The sequence below is a fragment of the Nothobranchius furzeri genome, chromosome 11, assembly GCF_043380555.1.
Source record: "Nothobranchius furzeri strain GRZ-AD chromosome 11, NfurGRZ-RIMD1, whole genome shotgun sequence".
In the NCBI taxonomy this organism is placed as follows: Eukaryota; Metazoa; Chordata; class Actinopteri; order Cyprinodontiformes; family Nothobranchiidae; genus Nothobranchius; species Nothobranchius furzeri.
Window position 1 is genome coordinate 41,494,988 of NC_091751.1, and position 24,594 is coordinate 41,519,581.

General features: G+C 47.4%; 1 protein-coding gene across 2 annotated transcripts in view; it reads left to right on the forward strand.

Moving 5' to 3' along the window:
• st6galnac3 (ST6 (alpha-N-acetyl-neuraminyl-2,3-beta-galactosyl-1,3)-N-acetylgalactosaminide alpha-2,6-sialyltransferase 3) overlaps positions 1-24,594 on the forward strand; it is a 224,980-nt gene that overhangs the window by 74,202 nt on the left and 126,184 nt on the right. For both annotated transcript variants that reach the window (XR_011515474.1, XM_015956171.3), the window contains exon 3: positions 366-775. Coding sequence is in view for 1 of the 2 variants with exons in the window: in XM_015956171.3 (XP_015811657.1) it covers positions 366-775 (410 nt within the window). In the remaining variant the exon portion in view is untranslated. The remainder of the gene's footprint in view (positions 1-365; positions 776-24,594) is intronic.

Consider the following 24,594-nt stretch of genomic DNA (forward strand, 5'->3'; position numbering starts at 1 on the left):
TAGATTTATCTCGATCCAGCTTCACCCTGACCTGGAAGTTGGACCAAAACAGACTTAAACACAGCTAATACAAACAAACTATTTAAGATACTAAAGGGTAAATACAATATTCTCACTTTCATTAAAGTATAAAACATTTAATAATAAATTCTGGGACACAATCAGCTTTTGTTCAAACTGTATTTGATATCAAACATCTTTGGTGTTTTTGTGTTTGCGCTGATATTTCTATAAACCTAAAGAAAAGACATCCCTGTTAACCGGAGAGGATCAGAAACTCAAACTTTGTTTCTCTGATCTTTGACCTCCATCTTGAAAACAGTAACGAAAATGTTTTTTCTGATGTTCCCTTTTCCCTTTTCCAGCCCCTGAAGTTGAACTGTGAGCTGTGCAGCATTGTGTCCAGCTCAGGTCAGATGTTGGGTCAGGGCGCCGGCCCACAAATCGACCGCTCTCCCTGCATCTGGAGGATGAACAACGCTCCCACGCGTGGCTTTGAGAACGACGTTGGCCGGAGAACCACCCTGAGAGTGGTGTCCCACACCAGCGTCCCCCTGCTGCTGCAGAAGCCCCAGTACTTCTTCGGACAGAGCAACGACACTGTCTACGTTGTGTGGGGGCCTCTGAGAAACATGAGGAAGGACGGGAAGGGCATCGTGTACAACATGCTGCGACAGGCGTCTGAGAACTACCCCCACGCTCGGATCTACGTGAACACGGAAGATCGGATGAACTACTGTGACATGGTCTTCAAGAAGGAGACTGGAAAAGACAGGTAGGACACACCAGATTTGTCTTTTTTGGTGCAGATTCACTGATTTTCTTCTCAGATCTGAGAGGTTTTGCTCTCTGACCGCTCTGCTGAATGCTGATCAGACGTTTCGCTCATTTCTCATTGCTTTTCTTGTCTCATCTCTTTCCTTTTATGAGCTTTTATCAACTTAACGCTGCCTCTGATGAGCTTTAACACGGCACAAGAGGCTGTTTTTATGAAATGAGCTTTTGAAGGGAGCCTCAAAGGGAAAGAGATCAGCCAAATGTTGGTCTGGGGAAATTCGTGTTAATTAGGTGATGTGATTATGGCAGTTTCTCTATGATGCAGCTGCTTCCACATCTTGATGGCGTATGAGCACATTTTGATTTTACAGAAATGATACATGCCTCAGATCAATAAGAGTATTGTTTTAGTGAGATTCATCCTCATTATTTTTAGTGACACTGTGCCTCAAAGGCATACGCGCCATGTTTCTGCCTCTTTCTAGTAATTTCCGGAGAGAATTACAGGTTAATGAGTGAGAACGAGGCTTCAGGCTGGCCATTGTTTAGGATAAACCTCACTTCTCCGACTCATTTCTGCTCGTTTCTACTGAGTTCTGTACTCCTGCCTCTCCTGCATGTCATCAAGACCTCTCTTAACTTCTTAAGAGGATTAACATGTCCAGTAATAGGCGTAGCATCCATTCTATTTCAGCTCCATTGTGTGGCTCTTATTCAGGATGGCAGGGTTAACACTGAATTACATGTCGAGCATCCATGTTCATCTTGGCTCAGCTGTGCAGATTGAGGTGTGGGATTAGGGAGGGATGCTCTGGGAGAGGAATCTCATTACAGGACATAATGCTCCTGGGTAAGATGCAGCGCTTCAATCAATGCTGATTGGTAGCACAAGCCTAACTCGGGGCGCAACAATGAGCTACGCCGAATGAATATGTGATGAGCACTGAGAAGTTTCTCTCTCAGTTCTTGGCTCAAACTTGGCTGAGAAAATTCCTGCGCTGTCAAACGACGAGTGTCCATGGAAACGGATTTTGGATGAGCTTGAACAGTGAGTGTTTTATTTTGTAATCAGTAGGAGGAAAAAAGTAATAACTGCTGTCATTTTGTTAAGCGAACATCCTACAGCATTTCCTTACACTCACTTGTAATTGTTAGTTGAGTCCGCAGAAGCTCTTCAGCTTGTATTTGTGCATTCACGGCGTTGCTGTTGGTGCAGGGATAATCATCGGCTTGGAAAAGATGGAACAGTGATCAACACAACTCTAATTATCCTCATTGCCGCCAGCAGCTGAGGAGACGTGACGTCTCAGCTTCCACTTGCTTGTTTGATCAAGAGGAACGAAGCGTCAGAGCCGACTGATTCTGCAGCAGACCTTGTAACCGACTTTCCCAGGCTACGATTCAAATTTTCTGTCAGGAAGCACAATCTTTCAGAACGGAGCTGAGGAGTTCATGTCTGGGACGATTAAAAGTTACCAGGGCCTGGAACTACAGTTAGGAGAAGGTTTCATTTCAGCAGGATATCAAATCCTTTATTAAGATGGTTTTAAAAATGCTTTCAGTTGGTCAGAAATTTCCAAATTTGTTTTTGTAAAGTAAAACATCTTGAGGTAAGTTAGGAAAGAAACAGTACTTCATGTTGCAAAATAAAAGCACTTGAATACATTAAACACAGTTTAGAACTAACATTTAGTAATATAACTGAGTCTTTTTTGACTCAGATGATGATCAGGATGCTGACGTTTCTTCTGTCCGACGTTGTGTTGACATCATCGTTTAGTCTCGGTGTGTAGCATTCGTATGCCTGTTTCTCATTTTTTATGGGGAAAAATTTGTTTCACACAAGTCCTTACAAACTTACGTCTCTCTTCTGCTTGTTTTTCATGGAAGGGTTAGCTCAAAGTAAAGTTAGCCCTAGCTCATGTCCTTCCGATGGGACTTAAATGTTTGGGTTGTATTTTCTTGCGGTTCTAGTCATGTGTCGTCGAAACTTCGACAAGTTCTTCTCCTGCATCTAAACCATTGTTTGGATATTGTTCTGCGTTGTGCTTAGCATCAGATGGTGTATTCCTGCAGCATACCTCTTCTCCTCAGCTCATTGTAATGCGATCCTTCCTTTACCTGTTCTCCTTGTCCACTTTCAGAAATGCACACTGCAAAAGCCAAAATACAATATTTCCTTCTTTATTAACATAATTTGAACAAATTAAGGAAAATCCCAGTTTTGTTAGACCAACTTTCTGCATTTCACTGTAATTTTCTCTTTTCATTCTGCTATTCTTTAGACATATTAGAAATCACAGGGCTTTATCTAGATTAGTAATGCCTTTTGGGAGGGAAATAGAAATAAGACGTTTCCAAACAGCACTTCACTGACTCAAAAGGTCATGTTGCAACAAATATGATCTCTGATGTGCAGACTCAGAGTCCGCAAGGTTAAAGCCAATGTTAATAATAATGAAATATAACAGCAGAATTTATAAAAGGTTTCAACAAAGAGAACACGAGTGTTACATCCCTCAGCTCGCTAGGAGAGATGTGGTGTAGGGAGTAAAAGATGTAGTGTGTAGGGTAAATAATAACAGAGTAATTGTGTCGCAACACAAAGGATTTTGTTAAAACAAACACAAAGAATTACTAACAAGGAAAAGACTAACAAAAAGGGCTGGGAGGAGGGGAACTAATTAACTGAAATTCTCTTACAAAATCCTATATAAAACGAGCGGCGTCCTGGGAAGCAGAGACGCTTGGGGAAAATCCAAACTCGGAGTCCAAGGCCGGTCTAAAGTCAAAGTTTACCCAAAAGTCAATCCGAACGAGAGTCTAATCACAGAAAGTACCACTAAGCTAACAAACCAAACACACGAGGAGAAGAGAGAAGCCTGAAAACTTCCGTGCCCACACTTCCCTGTACCTTCTCACCGACCGAAGGCTCGGGGGAGCCTTTTAACAGCTGAGCTCTGATGAGCTATTACGCACAGCTGGGGATGAAGCCAGGTGAAGAGGGAGCAGCTGAGGCCATCCAGGGTTGCCCGCCGCGGTAAAACTCTAAGAAGAAGAAGAAGAGGCCATCCAGTGGCCAAAAAGGGGAGTGTACGTAACAAGGAAGGTGGATTGAAATCACTGGCATTAACAGTGGAATCTGGTTGGAAACTGTGATGCAGAGGACTATTTTTACAGGGAGGAGTGGTAGGTAGATAACATTACAGCGTTAAAAGACACACTCAATAACTGAGAACGCAATGAAACAAATCCCTTGATATAAAACTTGACCCTTCTGTGTATTAAAGAAACATTAAGCAGCTTTTTCATATTTTTAAATCTTTTTCTTGAGCCAGTATGTGCTAAAATGACCCTTTTCCAGGGTAATTAAAGGCCAACCTGTCATGTTCTGTGTCCCCTTGGTCCCCAGCCCCTCCTGTTCTTCCTCTGCGTTCTCATGTGTCCCCCTGTGCTCTGTGTGTCCTTATACTTCCCCAGCCCACTCAGGTTCTCCTCATGTGTCTTCTTGTGTTCCCCAGCTCCCTCTAGGCTTCCCTCATGTTTCCTCCTAGTCACTCCCTTGTAGTTCCTATTTGTTTGCATTAGTCCTCCTCAGCCCGCTAGTCATTAGTTTTTTATCTTTGCCCTTAGTTTCTATGTTTAGTTATTTAGTGTTTTATAGGTTATGGTTTATCTTCTTTCGTTCCCTTCCAAACACAGAAACAGCTTTGTTTACCTGTTTGTAGCTACAGTTTCGCCGACGGCTGCCGGCTTCTTCAGGCTGACGCTGATCAGGTAAACAAAGCTGTTTCTGTGTTTGGAAGGGAACGAAAGAATGGATTTAGAAAGACACAGCAAGAACACACCTAAGATGGTTTATCTTGCCCTCTGCTTGTTCCTTCCCCATTTAGTTTATTGATGACACCTGTCTTCCCTCTAGACCTCACTCCTCACACCTGTCACCTGTTCCCCTGATTGCTTCCCTCTGTGTTTAAAAACCCTGTCTTGTCCCTCAGTGTTTGCTTGTCCATTGTATGTGTCTGCGTTGTTCTGTTCCCTCTCGAGTTTTGCCCGAGTCCGTGCTCATATGTGAGCTTCTGTTTTGTTTTTTGACCGCATCCTCCTTTAAATAAAGGATTTATTTCTTTACATCCGCTCCTGTCTTAAGTGATCTGGTGTTCTGCGTTTTTGGGTCCTAACCTCCTGCTCAGCGTGACACAACCAGCCCGTATCGCCCCCTGTGGCCAGTAGGGCCTGCACGACTTTATTTTTTTTGAAGTCGACAGTCAAGTAATGAAAGTCGAGTCGACTTCGACTAGTCGTTGATGACGTCATACGCCGGAAGCGGCGGGGGGGGGGGGGGGGGGGGGTGTCGGTCGGTAGGTTCGCTGGAGTTTTTGACAATTAAAATTGCGCCCTCCTCCTTGAACTGTCACCTTATCGTGGTGGAGGAGTTTGAGTGCCCTAATGATCCTAGGAGCTATGTTGTCTGGGGCACTTAGTGCCCCTGCTAGGGTCTCCCATGACAAATTGGTCTTAGGTGAAGGGTGAGACAAAGAACGGTTCGAAGGATCTTTCATGGCGGTTAAAACGAAGAGTCGGAGTACCCGGCCCGGAGGGTTACCGGGGTCCCACCCTGGAGCCAGGCCTGGGGTTTGGGCCCGTGAGCGAGCGCCTGGTGGCCGGGCTTTCGCCCATGGGGCCCGGCCGGGCCCAGCCCGAACCGGATACATGGGCTCGTCCAACTGTGGACCCACCACCCGCAGGAGGAACATGAAGGGTCCGGTGCAATGCGAATCGGGTTGCAGACCAAGGCGGGAGCCTTGGCGGTCCAATCCCCGGACAAGAAAACTAGTTTTTGGGACATGGAACGTCACCTCGCTGGCGGGGAAGGAGCCGGAGCTTGTGGCAGAGGTTGAGCGGTACCGGCTAGATATAGTCGGACTCACCTCGACACATTGCATTGGCTCTGGAACCCGAGACCTGGAGAGGGGTTGGACACTCTACTTTGCTGGAGTTGCTCCGGGTGAGAGGCGGAGGGCTGGGGTTGGCTTTTTGTTAGCCCCGAGACTCTCTGCCTGTGTGTTGGGGTTTACCCCGGGGGACAAGAGGGTAGCTTCCTTGCGCCTTCGGGTCGGGGAACGGGTCCTGACTGTTGTTTGTGCTTATGGGCCAAATATCAGTTCAGAGTACCCACTCTTTTTGGAGTCCCTGGGACGAGTGCTAGATAGTGCTCCATCAGGGGACTCCATTGTCCTGCTGGGGGACTTCAATGCTCACGTGGGCAATGACAGCTTGACCTGGAGGGGTGTGATTGGGAGGAACGGCCCACCTAATCTGAACTCGAGCGGTGTTTTGTTATTGGACTTCTGTGCAAGCCGCAGTTTGGCCATAACGAACACCATGTTCGAACATAAGGATGCCCACCGGTACACTTGGTACCAGGGCAGCCTAGGTCACAGGTCGATGATAGATTTTGTAGTCGTATCATCTGACCTGCGGCCGTATGTTTTGGACACCCGAGTGAAGAGAGGGGCGGAGCTGTCAACTGATCACCACCTGGTGGTGAGTTGGATCAGATGGCAAGGGAACATGCCGCGTAGACCTGGCAGACCCAAACGCATAGTGAGGGTCTGCTGGGAACGCCTGGCAGAAGAACCTGTCAAGACGGTCTTCAACTCCCACCTCCGGCAGAGCTTTGACCACGTCCCGAGAGCAGTGGGGGACATTGAGTCTGAGTGGGCCTTGTTCCACTCTGTGATTGTCGAGGCAGCTGTTGCTAGCTGTGGTCGTAAGGTGGCCGGTGCCAGTCGTGGTGGCAACCCCCATACCCGCTGGTGGACACCAGAGGTTCGGGGAGCCGTCAGGCTGAAGAAGGAGGCCTACAGGGCGTGGCTGGTCTGTGGGTCTCCGGAGGCAGCAGACAGGTACCGGATAGCCAAGCGGGGTGCAGCAGTGGCAGTTGCCGAGGCAAAATCTCGGGCGTGGGAGGAGTTTGGTGAGGCCATGGAGAAAGACTATCGATCGGCTCCAAAGAGGTTCTGGCAAACTGTCCGGCGCCTCAGGAGAGGAAGGCAGAAACTCGCTCACACTGTTTGCAGTGGGGATGGGGAGCTGCTGACGTCAACTGAGGCTATAGTCGGACGGTGGAAGGAATACTTTGAGGAGCTCCTCAATCCCACCAATGCGCATTCCGAGGAGGAACCAGAGCTGGGAGGCCTGGGGATGGACTGTCCGATCTCGGGGGCAGAAGTTGCTGAGGTAGTCAAACAACTACACAGCGGCGGAGCCCCGGGGGCGGATGAGGTTCGTCCTGGGTATCTCAAGGCTATGGATGTTGTAGGGCTGTCATGGTTGACACGTCTCTACAACATTGCGTGGTCATCGGGGGCAGTTCCTAGGGAGTGGCAGACCGGGGTGGTGGTCCCCATCTTTAAGAAGGGTGACCTGAGGGTGTGTTCCAACTATAGGGGGATCACACTCCTCAGCCTCCCTGGAAAGGTCTACGCCAAGGTACTGGAGAGGAGGGTCCGATCGATAGTTGAATCTCAGATAGAGGAGGAGCAATGTGGTTTTCGTCCTGGCCGTGGAACTGTGGACCAGCTCTATACCCTTGCAAGGGTGATGGAGGGGGCATGGGAGTTTGCCCAACCAATCCACATGTGCTTTGTGGATTTGGAGAAGGCTTATGACCGTGTCCCCAGGGGCACCCTGTGGGGGACGCTCCAGGAGTATGGGGTGGGTGGCTTTCTGTTAAGGGCCATTCAGTCCCTTTACCAGAGGAGCGTGAGTTTGGTCCGCATAGCCGGTAGTAAGTCGGACCTGTTCCCAGTGAGGGTTGGACTCCGCCAGGGCTGCCCTTTGTCACCGGTTCTGTTCATCACTTTTATGGACAGAATTTCTAGACGCAGCCGTGGTGTGGAGTGTGTCGAGTTTGGTGGCAGGAGAATCTCGTCTCTGCTTTTTGCGGATGATGTGGTCCTCCTAGCTTCATCCAGCTCTGACCTTCAGCTCTTGCTGGGTAGGTTCGCGGCCGAATGTGAAGCGGCTGGGATGAGGATCAGCACCTCCAAATCTGAGACCATGGTTCTCGACCGGAAAAGGGTGGCTTGCCACCTCCGGGTCGGGGGAGAGGTCCTACCTCAAGTGGAGGAGTTTAAGTATCTCGGGGTCTTGTTCACGAGTGAGGGTAGGAGGGATCGGGAGATCGACAGGCGGATTGGTTCGGCGTCTGCAGTGATGCGGACGCTGAGCCGATCTGTCGTGGGGAAGAGGGAGCTGAGCCAGAAAGCCAGGCTCTCGATTTACCGGTCGATCTACGTCCCAATCCTCACCTATGGTCATGAGCTTTGGGTAATGACCGAAAGAAAGAGATCGCGGATACAAGCGGCCGAAATGAGTTTCCTCCGTAGGGTGGCCGGGCTCAGCCTTTTTTTTATTTATTTATTTATTTATTTATTTATTTATTTATTTATTTATTTATCTCAAACCATCGAAAACATGAAATTGCATATGCACTCCCCCATATTCCTGGTGCATACAAAAAAAATTTTTTTAAATGAGGAATACGATAAACATATGCTGTTGAATGAAACAATACAAAACATACAATAACATAAAACCATTTGAGAGGGAACTGGAAGAAGCAAAAGCTTATCTAGTCCAGCCCCAATTCAGTTAATAAATCACATTTGCTCACATTAACAAATTTGAAAGTAAAAAATTTTTTCTTTATGCAGGTCGTTCTATCTTCACCTTGCTAGTTGCTACATAAAAAGACAGTTACAAAACAATTGTTCACATGAATCTACAGAAAAAGAAAACAAAACCAATAAACAACAAAAACAAAATATTCCATTTGAAGCCAATTACCATTTTTATCACTTGCTATTTATGTATGAGTCAATTATAAGTTGTTTATACAACATTTTAAATGATCTAATGTTTTTACATAATTTTAAAGTCACATCAAGTTTGTTCCACAGTTTGATACCACATACAGATACACACATACTTTTCATAGTTGTTCGGTATAATGGAAAAATGAAGTTTTTAACGCCTCTCAATTCATAACCCTCTTCATGAGTTTTAAACAACCTTTGCAAATTACACGGCAGTACACCCATCATGGCCCTATACGGTACAAGGACAGTTTTAAATTGAATTAAGTCAAAAAATTTGAGTAATCTTAAATTGTAGAATAATGGAGTTGTATGATCTCTATATCCAGAATTTATAATTATCCTTACCACTCTTTTTTGGAGAACACAAATCTTTAATAAATTAGATTTATAAGTATTGCCCCATACTTCGACACAATATGATAAGTATGGTAGAATCATAGTACAATAAAGTGTGTGTAGTGCTTTCTGTGGTAGAGAATATCTTGTTTTATTTATTATTCCAATGCTTCTGGCTAATTTAGAACACACATATTGTATGTATGGCTTCCAACAGAGCTTATGATCAATCAATATCCCCAAAAACTTAATTTCATACACTCTTTCAATGGCTATTTCATTAACAGTCAAATAGATTTCTTTACTACTTCTTTTATTTCCAAATAACATAAACTTTGTTTTGCTGACATTTAACGACAGTTTGTTTTTATCAAACCAATTCTTAAGCTCACTCAATTCATTCTGGACCTTTAGTATAAGTTGCTGTATATCTTCTGCTGAACACAAAATATTTGTATCATCAGCAAACATAATAAATTTAAATAATTTTGAAGTTGTGTAAATATCATTTATATATAACAGAAATAACTTTGGGCCAAGTACCGACCCTTGCGGAACTCCACAGTGAACTTCGAGACAGCTAGACTTGTGATAGCCCAACTGCACATACTGAGCTCTGTTACTCAAATAACTTTTTAGCCAATTGAGAGCTGTCTCCCTTATGGTAAATGGTAAATGGCCTGTATTTGATATAGCGCCTTCTAGAGTCCTGGAAACCCCCCAAGGCGCTTTACAACACAATCAGTCATTCACCCATTCACACACACATTCACACACTGGTGGGGATGAGCTACGATGTAGCCACAGCTGCCCTGGGGCGCACTGACAGAGGCGAGGCTGCCGAGCACTGGCGCCACCGGTCCCTCCGACCACCACCAGCAGGCAATGTGGGTTAAGTGTCTTGCCCAAGGACACAACGACAGCGACAGACTGAGCGGGTCTCGAACCTGCGACCTTCCGATTGCGAGGCGAGCACTTATCTCCTGTGCCACCGTCGCCATACTTCTCCATTTTTGATAAAAGTATTTTGTGATCGACTGTATCAAAGGCTTTCTTCAAATCAATAAAAATTCCCAGAACATATTTTTTCTGATCAAGCGATGTGGATATGTCTTCAACCAATTCCATTAGAGCTTGTGCAGTAGATCTACCTGATCTGAAGCCATACTGACTGTCTAATAAAATGCCATTTTTTTTCTACAAATTTTTCCAGCTTATCATTGTAAATCTTTTCCAATATCTTTGAAAACTGAGGTAACAAGGAGACCGGTCTGTAGTTTGTAAATTGATGCCTATTGCCAGACTTGTAAAGAGGAACCACCTTAGCCACCTTCATTTTATTTGGGAATATTCCTGTTTTAAATGATAAATTACATATATACGTGAGTGGTTCGACAATACAATCAATAGTTTGTTTAACTAAAAACATATCTATGTCATCTCCATCTAATGAAAATTTTGTTTTACATGCTCTGACAATTTTAAGAATATCCTTTTGAGTCACTTCTTCAAGTAATAATGAATCCGCCACACCGTCTCCGTCACCATAACCATTGGATTCAGAGTCCACATTACTATTTATTTTGTCAGCCAACTTTGGACCAACCCCAACAAAAAATTCATTGAAGTGTTCTACTGTCAACTGTCTATCATAAATATCTCTGTTATTACTGACAAAATAATCTGGATGGTTTAGACCGTCACAACGCTTCTTGATTATTGTATTTAACACGTTCCATATTCCTTTGATGTTACTTTTATTCCTTTCAATCAAATTACTGTAATAATTCCTTTTACACATCCTCATTATAGTAATTATTTTATTTTTATATGTTTTATATTTTTGCTCCGCTTCTTTAGTTCTGTGTGATATAAATAGCTTATATAATGTGTTCTTTTTTTACAAGCATTTTGGATCCCCTTTGTCATCCACGGCTTCTCTGAATATCGATTTCTACAACTATGTCTTATCATCGGACAATGCTTATCATATATACTTTTGTAAATATCCAGAAATAAGTTATACGCAATATTCACATCATGTTCACTATATATATTACTCCAGTTAACACTACGTAGTTCCGTTTTTAAATTTTGTAAATCTTCTTCCTTTCTTCTCCTTTTATACATTAAAGTTTTAGCTGGTTTTACTTTCTTTGGATGGCAGTCGTGGATAGCAAATACAGGGAGATGATCTGTTAGGTCTGTTATCAATAGTCCACTATGTATAATACTTTCTACATTATTAGTAAATATATTATCAATAAGAGTGGCACTATCAGCAGTTATTCTACTTGGTTTCGCAATGAGGGGAACCATGCTCATACTGTACATTAACTCAAGAAATTCATCAGTTTTCTTATGTGCTGTAGCTTTCAGTAGATCTATATTAAAGTCTCCACACACATATGTTATCTTACTTTTGTTTAACATTAAAATACTTTCCATTGTAACAATAAATGTGTCAATGTCACTTCCTGGTTTCCTGTATACACAATGAATCACTATGTTTTTTGTTTGCTTAATACTCACTTCAATGGATATACATTCCATAACTTCATCAATAACCATAGACAAGTTTTCAGTAAATTTATATGAAAGGGACTGATCAATGAAAAACGCAACCCCTCCACCCTTTCCATTCCTATTGATACAATGGAAATTGTAACCTTGCAAGAAAAAATCCTCACCGTGCTCTGAATCTATCCATGTTTCTGATATTGCAATGATGTTAAACGGCCTCACAAAATTATCAATATAATCTTTAATATTCTGAAAATGAGCATAAAGACTTCTGCTATTAAAATGAATGATAGATAAGCCATGCTCATATTTAATAGTTGCATTAAACTGTTGGTCAGTAAAATAACCACTTAATGAATGTGTGCTACTATGGAAATTTTGTTCTGGATCAATGTCCTGTTCAAAATCACCCATGAAGAAAAAATAATTTACATATAGAAAAAAAATTTAAGTAAATAAAACAACAACACCCACAAACTAAGTAAAAAACTAAATTAAAGAATGACCAACATAACTGTAACCATATCACTTAATATTTTCCAGTTGCTTGATATCTCTGATCCATAACCCACGACTATTTTCCGGAGCACCTTTCTGTTTGATGAACACCTTACAATTCATAGTCCAGGTAGACTCTATGTATCCCTGCTTTTTCATTTGTCTCGCTCTACGAGCAATGTCTGCATTTTTCTTCGTCAGATTTTCATTCAAGTACACATTTCGTCTTCGTCTTCGTCTTCCTCCGCTTATCCGGGTCCGGGTCGCGGGGGCAGCATCCCAATTAGGGAGCTCCAGGCCGTCCTCTCCCCGGCCTTGTCCACCAGCTCCTCCGGCAGGACCCCAAGGCGTTCCCGGACCATATTGGAGATGTAACCTCTCCAACGTGTCCTGGGTCGACCCGGGGGCCTTCTGCCGGCAGGACATGCCCGAAACACCTCCCCGGGGAGGCGTCCAGGAGGCATCCTGACCAGATGCCCAAACCACCTCAACTGGCTCCTTTCGATCCGGAGGAGCAGCGGTTCTACTCCGAGTCCCTCCCGAATGTCCGAGCTCCTCACCCTATCTCTAAGGCTGAGCCCGGCCACCCTACGGAGGAAACTCATTTCGGCCGCTTGTATCCGCGATCTCGTTCTTTCGGTCATTACCCAAAGCTCATGACCATAGGTGAGGATTGGGACGTAGATCGACCGGTAAATCGAGAGCCTGGCTTTCTGGCTCAGCTCCCTCTTCCCCACGACAGATCGGCTCAGCGTCCGCATCACTGCAGACACCGAACCAATCCGCCTGTCGATCTCCCGATCCCTCCTACCCTCACTCGTGAACAAGACCCCGAGATACGTAAACTCCTCCACTTGAGGTAGGACCTCTCCCCCGACCCGGAGGTGGCAAGCCACCCTTTTCCGGTCGAGAACCATGGTCTCAGATTTGGAGGTGCTGATCCTCATCCCAGCCGCTTCACATTCGGCCGCGAACCTACCCAGCAAGAGCTGAAGGTCAGAGCTGGATGAAGCTAGGAGGACCACATCATCCGCAAAAAGCAGAGACGAGATTCTCCTGCCACCAAACTCGACACACTCCACACCACGGCTGCGTCTAGAAATTCTGTCCATAAAAGTGATGAACAGAACCGGTGACAAAGGGCAGCCCTGGCGGAGTCCAACCCTCACTGGGAACAGGTCCGACTTACTACCGGCTATGCGGACCAAACTCACGCTCCTCTGGTAAAGGGACTGAATGGCCCTTAACAGAAAGCCACCCACCCCATACTCCTGGAGCGTCCCCCACAGGGTGCCCCTGGGGACACGGTCATAAGCCTTCTCCAAATCCACAAAGCACATGTGGATTGGTTGGGCAAACTCCCATGCCCCCTCCATCACCCTTGCAAGGGTATAGAGCTGGTCCACAGTTCCACGGCCAGGACGAAAACCACATTGCTCCTCCTCTATCTGAGATTCAACTATCGATCGGACCCTCCTCTCCAGTACCTTGGCGTAGACCTTTCCAGGGAGGCTGAGGAGTGTGATCCCCCTATAGTTGGAACACACCCTCAGGTCACCCTTCTTAAAGATGGGGACCACCACCCCGGTCTGCCACTCCCTAGGAACTGCCCCCGATGACCACGCAATGTTGTAGAGACGTGTCAACCATGACAGCCCTACAACATCCATAGCCTTGAGATACCCAGGACGAACCTCATCCGCCCCCGGGGATCCGCCGCTGTGTAGTTGTTTGACTACCTCAGCAACTTCTGCCCCCGAGATCGGACAGTCCATCCCCAGGCCTCCCAGCTCTGGTTCCTCCTCGGAATGCGCATTGGTGGGATTGAGGAGCTCCTCAAAGTATTCCTTCCACCGTCCGACTATAGCCTCAGTTGACGTCAGCAGCTCCCCATCCCCACTGTAAACAGTGTGAGCGAGTTGCTGCCTTCCTCTCCTGAGGCGCCGGACAGTTTGCCAGAACCTCTTTGGAGCCGATCGATAGTCTTTCTCCATGGCCTCACCAAACTCCTCCCACGCCCGAGATTTTGCCTCGGCAACTGCCACTGCTGCACCCCGCTTGGCTATCCGGTACCTGTCTGCTGCCTCCGGAGACCCACAGACCAGCCACGCCCTGTAGGCCTCCTTCTTCAGCCTGACGGCTCCCCGAACCTCTGGTGTCCACCAGCGGGTACGGGGGTTGCCACCACGACTGGCACCGGCCACCTTACGACCACAGCTAGCAACAGCCGCCTCGACAATCGCAGAGTGGAACAAGGCCCACTCGGACTCAATGTCCCCCACTGCTCTCGGGACGTGGTCAAAGCTCTGCCGGAGGTGGGAGTTGAAGACTGTCTTGACAGGTTCTTCTGCCAGGCGTTCCCAGCAGACCCTCACTATGCGTTTGGGTCTGCCAGGTCTACGCGGCATGTTCCCTTGCCATCTGATCCAACTCACCACCAGGTGGTGATCAGTTGACAGCTCCGCCCCTCTCTTCACTCGGGTGTCCAAAACATACGGCCGCAGGTCAGATGATACGACTACAAAATCTATCATCGACCTGTGACCTAGGCTGCCCTGGTACCAAGTGTACCGGTGGGCATCCTTATGTTCGAACATGGTGTTCGTTATGGCCAAACTGCGGCTTGCACAGAAGTCCAATAACAAAACACCGCTCGAGTTCAGATTAGGTGGGCCGTTCCTCCCAATCACACCCCTCCAGGTCAAGCTGTCATTGCCCACGTGAGCATTGAAGTCCCCCAGCAGGACAATGGAGTCCCCTGATGGAGCACTATCTAGCACTCGTCCCAGGGACTCCAAAAAGGGTGGGTACTCTGAACTGATATTTGGCCCATAAGCACAAACAACAGTCAGGACCCGTTCCCCGACCCGAAGGCGCAAGGAAGCTACCCTCTTGTCCCCCGGGGTAAACCCCAACACACAGGCAGAGAGTCTCGGGGCTAACAAAAAGCCAACCCCAGCCCTCCGCCTCTCACCCGGAGCAACTCCAGCAAAGTAGAGTGTCCAACCCCTCTCCAGGTCTCGGGTTCCAGAGCCAATGCAATGTGTCGAGGTGAGTCCGACTATATCTAGCCGGTACCGCTCAACCTCTGCCACAAGCTCCGGCTCCTTCCCCGCCAGCGAGGTGACGTTCCATGTCCCAAAAACTAGTTTTCTTGTCCGGGGATTGGACCGCCAAGGCTCCCGCCTTGGTCTGCCACCCGATTCGCATTGCACCGGACCCTTCATGTTCCTCCTGCGGGTGGTGGGTCCACAGTTGGACGAGCCCATGTATCCGGTTCGGGCTGGGCCCGGCCGGGCCCCATGGGCGAAAGCCCGGCCACCAGGCTCGCTCACGGGCCCCAACCCCCAGGCCTGGCTCCAGGGTGGGACCCCGGTAACCCTCCGGGCCGGGTACTCCGACTCTTCGTTTTAACCGCCATTTGTTCCCTTTAATTTCCTCCCCTGTTTGAGCAGATCCACTTTGTGCTTCCTACTATTAAAGCGTATCATAATAGCTGGTATCACAGATTTATCCTGATTTTTCTTGAAAGGTAATGAATGGCATGCCTCAATGTTTATTTTATCAATTGAAATGTCTTTACTTTTCAGAAATGACACAACCTGCTCTTCAGCTGTATCATCTTGGTCAGCCCCATTGTCATTATCTATTCCCTTTACCGCTTGGAGGTAGCTTTTAGGCCTAATTTTAAGACCTGTAATAATTATATCATTCATTCTTGAATGCTGTTCCAGCTCTGCCACTCGATTTTCGAGCAAGTCAATTTTCCTTTCTTGTTCCATATTTCTCATTTTAAGATCTTTAATCTCAGTAAGTAAGTCCTTAATGCAGGCTTGCTGTTTTGTCAAAGTTGACAACTCAGCTGTCATCATGCTCACAGAATCCTTTAACTCCTCCATATCTTTCTGTAGTACTTTCATTGCCATTTTTGTGGCCAGATATAAAAACAGTTCACTTAGCTTTTGTTGAGATTTTCTGTGTAGCCAGGCTTAGCGTAGATGAGCCAAGAAACAGGTCCTGGTAGCTGATGGTGGATCCTGGCTGCCAGACTCGAAGGTCGGTGACAGTACCTGGCTGCTAGGCCCGGAGGCCGGCGGTGGAGTCGGGATGCTGGGCCCGGAGGACGGTGGCAGTACCTGCTGCTGGGCTAGGAGGCCGATGGTGAAGCCTGAACCCGGCCTGAAGGTTGGTATGGCTAAGCTCGCTGCTTGTCCCGGACACTGTTGGCGGAGACCGGCTGCTGGGCCCGGAGGCTGCTGGTGGAGCCCGGCTGCTGGTCCAGGAGGCTGCCGGAGGAGCCCGGGCACTGGGCCCGGAGGCCACCGGTGGAGCACGGCCGCTGGTCCCGGAGGCCACCGGTGGAGCACGGCCGCTGGTCCCGGAGGCCGCCGGCGGAGCCCGGCTGCTGGTCCAGGAGGCTGCCGGTGGAGCCCGGCTGCTGGGCCTGGCGGCTGATGGCGGAGCCCGGCTTCAGCGGTCGGAGATGGTAAACACGTCTCGTCTCGTCTCTTCTTGTCTTCTTCCTCCTATCTGGGTTCCCGTCGCAGTGGCAGCTGAGTGTCAGCGTCTCGTCAGCGCCTTAGAGATAGGGTGAGGAGCTCGGACATTCGGGAGGGACTCGGAGTAGAACCGCTGCTCCTCCGGATCGAAAGGAGCCAGTTGAGGTGGTTTGGGTATCTGGTCAGGATGCCTCCTGGACGCCTCCCTGGGGAGGTGTTTCGGGCATGTCCTGCCGGCAGAAGGCCCCCGGGTCGACCCAGGACACGTTGGAGAGGTTACATCTCCAATCTGGTCCGGGAACGCCTTGGGGTCCTGCCGGAGGAGCTGGTGGACAAGGCCGGGGAGAGGACGGCCTGGAGCTCCCTAATTGGAATGCTGCCCCCGCGACCCGGACCCGGATAAGCGGAGGAAGACGAATACGAAGACGAAGAAAAATTGCGCCCACATTTTCTAAGTTAACACATCTCTTTTAACAACGGTAGTTTCTGCTTCCTGCTTCAGTCCTCTCCCCCCTCTCCCTGCGCAGCAGCCGCAAACTCACTGATGCGCCTGCAGCCTCTCAGAGTTCCTGCTGCTCTAAACATTAAAATAATTGTTTCATTTTCTGTTTCTCACTTCTGATTACCTTCAGTGGTGTCTGTTTGTTGCAACCACCCTGTACAAAAACTAACTTGTTTTTATTTGACTATTTTTCTGTCCTGTCTGTTTATTATCTTCCTGCATCTCCTCTCAATCCTAAAGAGAAACTGCTACCTGGGTTCATATATATTCACCTCATGAGTTACCTTTGAACTGCAGTTCTAAAAGATCTACCTACCGCAAAAACAGCGGAGTGCCGCTGCTCGCCGGCCGACTACAACGGGACCGTTTTTGCTGCGGAGTTCGTGCCGGAGTGGAGCGGAGTGGAGATAATGGAATCTTGGGGGTGCGTCACCAGAGGACAACAGGTGATGCGCCTCGCTCCGCAGCAGCGAAATGCATCAGGCACAAATAACAGACAGAAAACGTGAAAGGAAATGAGCCGACATGAACGATCGCGTGTTTAATTTGTTTTTGAGGTGGTGACACCTGATTTGGCGGTGCTCAGGACGCAATGTCTGGAGCGCACGTCAATGATCAGAGCTTTGCATGCACAAACTGGTTAAGATTAGGATGGGGTTGAGGGGAAGGTTAAACTGCAAGAGGGAAAAGGTCACAGTTTGGTTAAATGTCCGTTTTACCGCCGGTGTCAGTACCGCACAGCGCGTCTCCTCCGCCTCGATCCAGACGCGCAGGGGCTCATCACCTGCTGTCTTTTCCGAGGACTGCATCTTGTCAGTCATTATCACGTGACAGCGACTAGTTGATGACAGGCATAAAAAGTCACTACAGAGCCGTGAAGTCGACTAGTCGACTAGTTGACTATTTCGTACAACCCCTAGTGGCCAGATTGTTCTACTTGCTTCAGAGTTTCTGGTCTGTTGGGAATTAAAAAAAAGAGCTGACATACATAGAGCTTCAGCTCCAGCACATTTCCTGCATGTTTTAAAACATGAACACAGCTGTTTTTTTAATTTAGTGATGAATCACTCCTGTAGACACTGATGACGGCTGGGGAGACATTTCAGCTGTTAGATTAAAGCGTTAAAAAGATGAATTCACAGTGAGGAGTTAAATTTTGCTTTTGGTTCTACAAATGGATACTAGGGGGTGCTAAAAGCAAGCCAAAACTTCCTAAGTCTCCCTTTAATGAAATATCTCAAATGAAACCCAACGTCAAGAGACCAAAACTGGCACTAAACATTTTATCAAGTCTACATTTGTTGCAACAGTGAAGACAATAATACATAAAAATGTCACGTTGTGGGCGGAAGGAGTTGGACCCAATGCGCAGACACCCAGAACGACGAGGCAGGGGAGGATGTAAAAGAAAACATTCTTTATTTAGAATGACAAAACCAAAAGAAACCTAGTACGGCACGAAGCCAAAATCCTAGTAGGGCACGAAGCCAAAAAACCTAGTAGACCTGGGGGGGGGGGGGGGGGGGGGCAACAATGCTGACAAGGACAATGGACCAACAAACGCTGAGGGACAAGTCAGGGTTTTTAAACACAGAGGGAAGCAATCAGGGGAACAGGTGACAGGTGTGAGGAATGAGGTCTAGAGGGGAGCCAGGTGCAATCAATAAACTAAATGGGGAAAGAACTAAGCAGAGGGAAGATAAGCCATAACCTACAAAACACCAAATAACTAAACCTACAAGACAATACATGAGACGAGAAACAAGTGGACCAGGGACCAGGGGAGTCTGGGAGTAGGCAACGGGGAACCAGGAGCTGGGACCAGGAGGCTCTGGGAGGCCGGCGACGGGCAACCAGGAGCCGGGACACAGGAGACTCAGGAGGCTGAGGGGACGAAGACTCAGGAGGAGGATGAGGGGATGAAGAGTCAGGAGGAGGATGAGGGGACGAAGACTCAGGAGGATGAAGTGGGGACGAAGACGCTGGAGGATGAAGTGGGGACACTGGAGGATGATGAAGGGATGCTGGAGGATGAAGTGGGGACTCTGGAGGATGAAGTGGGGACTCTGGAGGATGATGAAGGGACTCTGGAGGATGGGACTCTGAAGATGGGAACTCTGATGGAGAAGGAAGGGACGAAGATACAGGAGGCTGAAGAGGGGACTCGGGAGGGTGAGGCGAAGACTCTGCAGGAGGCTGAAGCGAAGACTCTGAAGACTGAAGGCATAGACTCTGAAGGCGTAGACTCTGAAGACTCTGAAGGCTCTGAAGGCATAGACCCTGCAGGCGTAGACTCTGCAGGCGTAGACCGGGACACTGCAGGCATAGACCGGGACACTGCAGGCGTAGACCCTGCAGACGAAGACGAGGAATCTCGGACCGGCTGGGCCGGGGGCGGAGCCTCTTGGACTGGCGGAGCCGCTGCAGGCAGACCCTCTTGGACAGGCAGGGCCGCTGCAGGCGGAGCCTCTTGGATGGGCTGGTCCGCTGTAGGCGGCGCTTCTTGGATGGGCTGTGCTGCTGCAGATGGAGCCTCTTGGACAGGCTGTGTCGCTGCAGGCGGAGCCTCTTGGACGGGCCGGGGTAGCAGAGCAGGAAACACCTGGACTGACGGTGCTGCTCTGGCCTCAGGAGACTGCCGGTGACTGTGTCGACGTCGTCGACGTGTGGAGGTTCGGCCCATTGGAGGTGCGGAGATGGCGCCGGCTGAGGCAGAGGACGAGGGTGAATGACAGCCCACCAGGGATGAGGAGGTAGTGCTGTCCGGACCGTGTGAAGGTATGGAGATTCGGCCCCTCGGAGATGCAGAGAGGGCGTCTAATAAAGCCGGGCATACACTGTGCGACTTTTTCACTCGTAGCACTCAGCTTCAGCTCAAACTGTACGACTTCCTCGCAGGGCAGATCTCACGAGTCATGCGCTCACACTGTACGACCCAGTTCTCAGATGCGACCTGACTGCTCACACTGTACGTCTGGTAGTAACACGTCGGCCCTAAAAAATATGCTAAAAATAGCAGTTTTTACTCAACACGTCAGACTTTTTTGTCTTGTCTTGCCTGTTTTCCTTCGGGAGTGCTGCAGGAGGACACACAGGGATTTATGGGGGTTGGATGAGGAAAACAAAATAAAGTAAATCTGTGTTTTGTGATCAGTTTAATTTGACATGAACATGACAAACACGCTTTCTTGACAATCTTTGTGAGTAAAAAAAACGTGTAGAAACAAAAACGAACAACGTGTGTTTTTAGCGAAATAGCGGGCGAGCGGTGTTGATGCATGAATGCGCATGCGCTGTAAGCGGTTCTGATACTTTTTGGGTTGCAGCTGCTCGCAGCGCCGCTTCAACAGTGCAATACCCTCACGAGGGACGAGCAAAATATTAAACACGCCAGAAGTTCGTGCGAGCTCACGATTGCTGATCGGTAGCTGGTCATGTGGTGTTAATCGCCTCTCGTAACCCCCTGTACACTACACAACGCTCGGCGCAAAACTCACCCCGATCTTGTAGATTCTCGCACGAGTGGAAAATCGGCTCAAAAAAGTGAAAAAGTCACACAGTGTACGCCCGGCTTAAGACGGAGGCAGCTGACAGATGGCTGTCCACCAGGGAAGAGCCGGTAGCGCTGCCTGGGCCAGATGAAGGTGTGGCAGTGAGTGAAGAAGGTGGTTGTGGGTTGCCGCAGAAGGCATCTTGTAGATCCTTGGTGAAAATCCAAAAACAAACTTCCCCTATAGGATACCACTCGAAATAGCGGGCGGCCCATTGCAGGGCTTTACCCTCCAGGCAAAGCACCATAAACATAACCAGGCCGATGTCCAAGCCGTCCATATCCATAAAGTTTACACAGTTCCAAATGAATCTCCGACAGGTGACCAGGTCACTGTCGAAGGTGTACATCCCTTGGCGAAGCGTCGGATTACCTGGGGTTACTGCTGGGTCCTGGGTTGGTTGGTCCATTGTGTCACGTTGTGGGCTGGAGGAGTTGGATCCAATGCGCAGACACCCAGAACGACATGAGACAGGAGAGGATGTAAAAGAAAACATTCTTTATTTAGAATGACGAAACCAAAAGAAACCTAGTAGACCTAAGGGGGGGCAACAGCGCTGACAAGGACAATGGACCACCAAACACTGAGGGACAAGACAGGGTTTTTAAACACAGAGGGAAGCAATCAGGGGATCACGTGACAGGTGTGAGGACAGAGGTCTAGAGGGGAGCCAGGTGCCATCAATAAACTAAATGGGGAAAGAACTAAGCAGACGAAAGATAAACCATAACCTATAAAACACCAAATAACTAAACCTAAAGACTAGGGGCAAAGATAAACAACTAATGACTGGAGGGGTGAGGAGGACTAATATAAACCAATAGGAACTACAAGGGAGAGACAAGGAGGAAAACATGAGGGAAGCCTAGGGAGAGCTGGGGAACATGAGGAGAACCTAGAGTTGTTGGAGACCATAAGGGGGCACAGAAAGCTATGGGGAACACCTAAGGGGGAAACCTGGAGTGGGCTGGAGAACACCTGAGGGGGACGCAGGACGCAGACCATGACATAAAATGCCAAACTGTTTATTGTTTAATATTTAGAATGACCGTTAAGATTTTTAAAGCCTTTTAAAATCACAGTGTTTTGCTAGAGTTCTCAGTGTTGCTGGATCTTCTAACGCTTGGATAAAATCCACATTTACCTTAAAAATCAGCCAGGAAGAAACAAACTTCCTGACAGCACAGATTGTTTACCGGCAGTTTAAACCATCCTACTTTCATTAAAAGGTAAAGTATAATTTGACGACTCGGCTGTAGAACCTTCCGGTGACATTCGGAGTTCAGGAACATTTACCCTCTCTCTTCTCATCCTGCCTCCAACCTGATAATAATAACAATTACCTAGAACAAGCAAACGGGAAACTCAGTTGATTCTCCTTCCTTGCAGGAGGTGTAATAATGAAAGGTTCTGGATGTAAATGTGTTGCACAACCTCCCATGATTCATGTAGCTGTTCTGTGCAGCCGGAAGTTTCCCCGTCTGTTATCAGCTCTGCCTTCAGAGCTGCAGTCTCTCGCTGTCTGAGCGTATCGGCATGGCCCTGTTAGCCTCGAGAGATAACAGACCTTACAGAGACACAGGACCTAAATCACGCTGTCACGTTACAGGGCTGCCACCAGGTGCCTGTGTGACCCAGGGGCCACTGCCTCCGCTATTTCATACTCAGGTCTGCAAAAATGTAGATGTGTTTCAGTTATTTGTTTAATTACTGAGGCAGTAGGTTTATGATGTAGTCCAGATTTTTTTTTCCAATTCAGAAAACTATTTAAGAGTTTTTCACAGCCGCAGATTGATTTTTATTTTCACAATACTTCCCTAACTTCACAGCTTTCTGATTCTATTATCAGCCAAGGATTTGTAGCTCTTCTGCAGATGGTATAAAAAATGCAATAAACCTGCATCTGCTCCACAGCAGTGCTGCGTGTTGTGGTCTAAGGGTCTCAAACATTATCTAAGCCACTTAATCCTCACTAGGGTCGCAGGGCGAAGGTGTCTAATTCCATCAGTCAGTGGGCGAGAGGTGTGAGACACCATAGACATGCTTCTTGTCCAGCCTAGGGACAATTTACAGTTTCCAATCACCTTACATGAATGAGTTTGATCAGTGAGAGGAAACCAGAGTACCTGGAGAAAACCTTTGAGTGCATAAGGAGAACAGGCTAACTCCAGGGAGGAAGACCTTAAACGGGGTTTGAACCTTCTTCCTGCGAGCACTGCACCACCATGCAACCCTGGTCTAAAGTCTGGAATATACTTGCTGTTTAGCAACATGTATATATGTGTTTAAAATAGCTGCCTCACGTGACTTGCATTGATTTGAAGCATCATTTGTATATTAACTCCTATATTAACTCAACGCATTTGAATGCTGCAATATACGAGTAACCAGTAGGCGGAGTTGAGAAAACAAGTGAGACACTCGACATGGTCATGCCATCTCTGGTTTAGAGGTCTTTCAATACAGCTGCTGTCTTTTTTTCTATTATTATTATTATTAACCAATAACTGATCTCTTCTATTGGCGCCATGTTTGTTTTGCTTGTATCAACATAGTCAGGACTCAGTCTAGTCTAAGTTCTCTACTGGGCCCCCCAGTGGAACACTCCAGTACTACCTGCAGTGCAGCAGTATGTGAACAAGCCTCCTGCTCGCATCAGCGCAAGGATTAAAAGCAAATATATTCCAGGCCCAAGACTAATATTGCATTTGTATCTGTACACCTTGAAATCCAGATTTACTCACTGATTTATTTGCTTCTGACTTTCAGACATCGGCTCTCCAACCCTCATTCCTTCAAGATAATAAAAATATACTCGTCCTAAAATAAACACTAACCAGGAATTCATAGTGAAGAATTGACCGCTGTTTCATAAAACGCCTCAAGACAGCAGTGCAAGGAGCAGAATTAAACATTTAATAAAGACATTAATTTCAAAAAGCCATCCGGTGACCATTTTATTCCATAATAATTATTCTTCATCATCGAGGGGAGCCAGTTGAAGTGGCTCGGGCATCTGATTAGGACGCCTCATGGATGTCTCCCTGGTGAGGTTTTCCGGGCATGTCCAACCGGGAGGAGGCCTAAAGGGAGACCCAGGACACTATAGGCATGTTTCCATTACCATAACTCCAGGGTAGTTGCTGGGATGGGGAACTTGACCAGGAGATAGGATGTCCCAGTCCTCTCAGCTTTTGTGTCTCCATTCAAATCCAGCCCTTTCAGAACTTGCACAGACGTCAGCATATCATTACTGCTTTGGCAGTGAGTAATGTCACTGATCAGCCCCAAAAAGCGCCCAAAGTAACAATAATAATAAAAATATTTATTTTATAGAAGTATATCATAATTTAATCCATTCAGAGGACAAGAGCAGCTCTGAGTTTTGTGAGACAAGCCCCGTTTTTACTAGCCTGGCCTGCCAGACTCGTCCTCTGTTTAATTCTGCACAGAGAGCTAGTCTGGTAACTCACAGGCAGAGAGACACTTGAGGGGCCGGACTAGGCAGCTCAAAAGTAACCAATCATAAAAAAGACGAAAATCCCGACTGTACCGCACGACGCTGTACTTTTGTAGTTGTAGTAAAAAAAAAAAGGCATCTGGCAACGGCGAAAATATCTTTTATTTTTTTAGAAGGAAAGCTTTTAGCTCTTCTAGTGGTTTTAAAGACATTCTAGTCATTTAGAACAGAGGAAAGAGCCACAGTGAACTCCACCGCTGTCTTTGTTGTTTATGAGAAACTGAGATTCGCTGTGTGTGACGTCCGCGACGCTGTAGTTTTTAGCTGTAGTAAAAATGGAGTCTGGTGACAGCGCAATTATCTTTCTAAAGAAGAAAGGCTTTTACCGCTTCTACTTGTTGTGTCCAAGTCATTTAGAACAGAGGAAAGAGCCGCAGCGAACTCCGCTTCAGTCATCATGTTCGACAAACTCAGTGTTATGGTGTGTGATGTACGCTACTCAGCGCTGATTGACTCGGTTAGAATTCTCACGGGGTGGGGTTGTTTGAATAGGAGAGTTCCC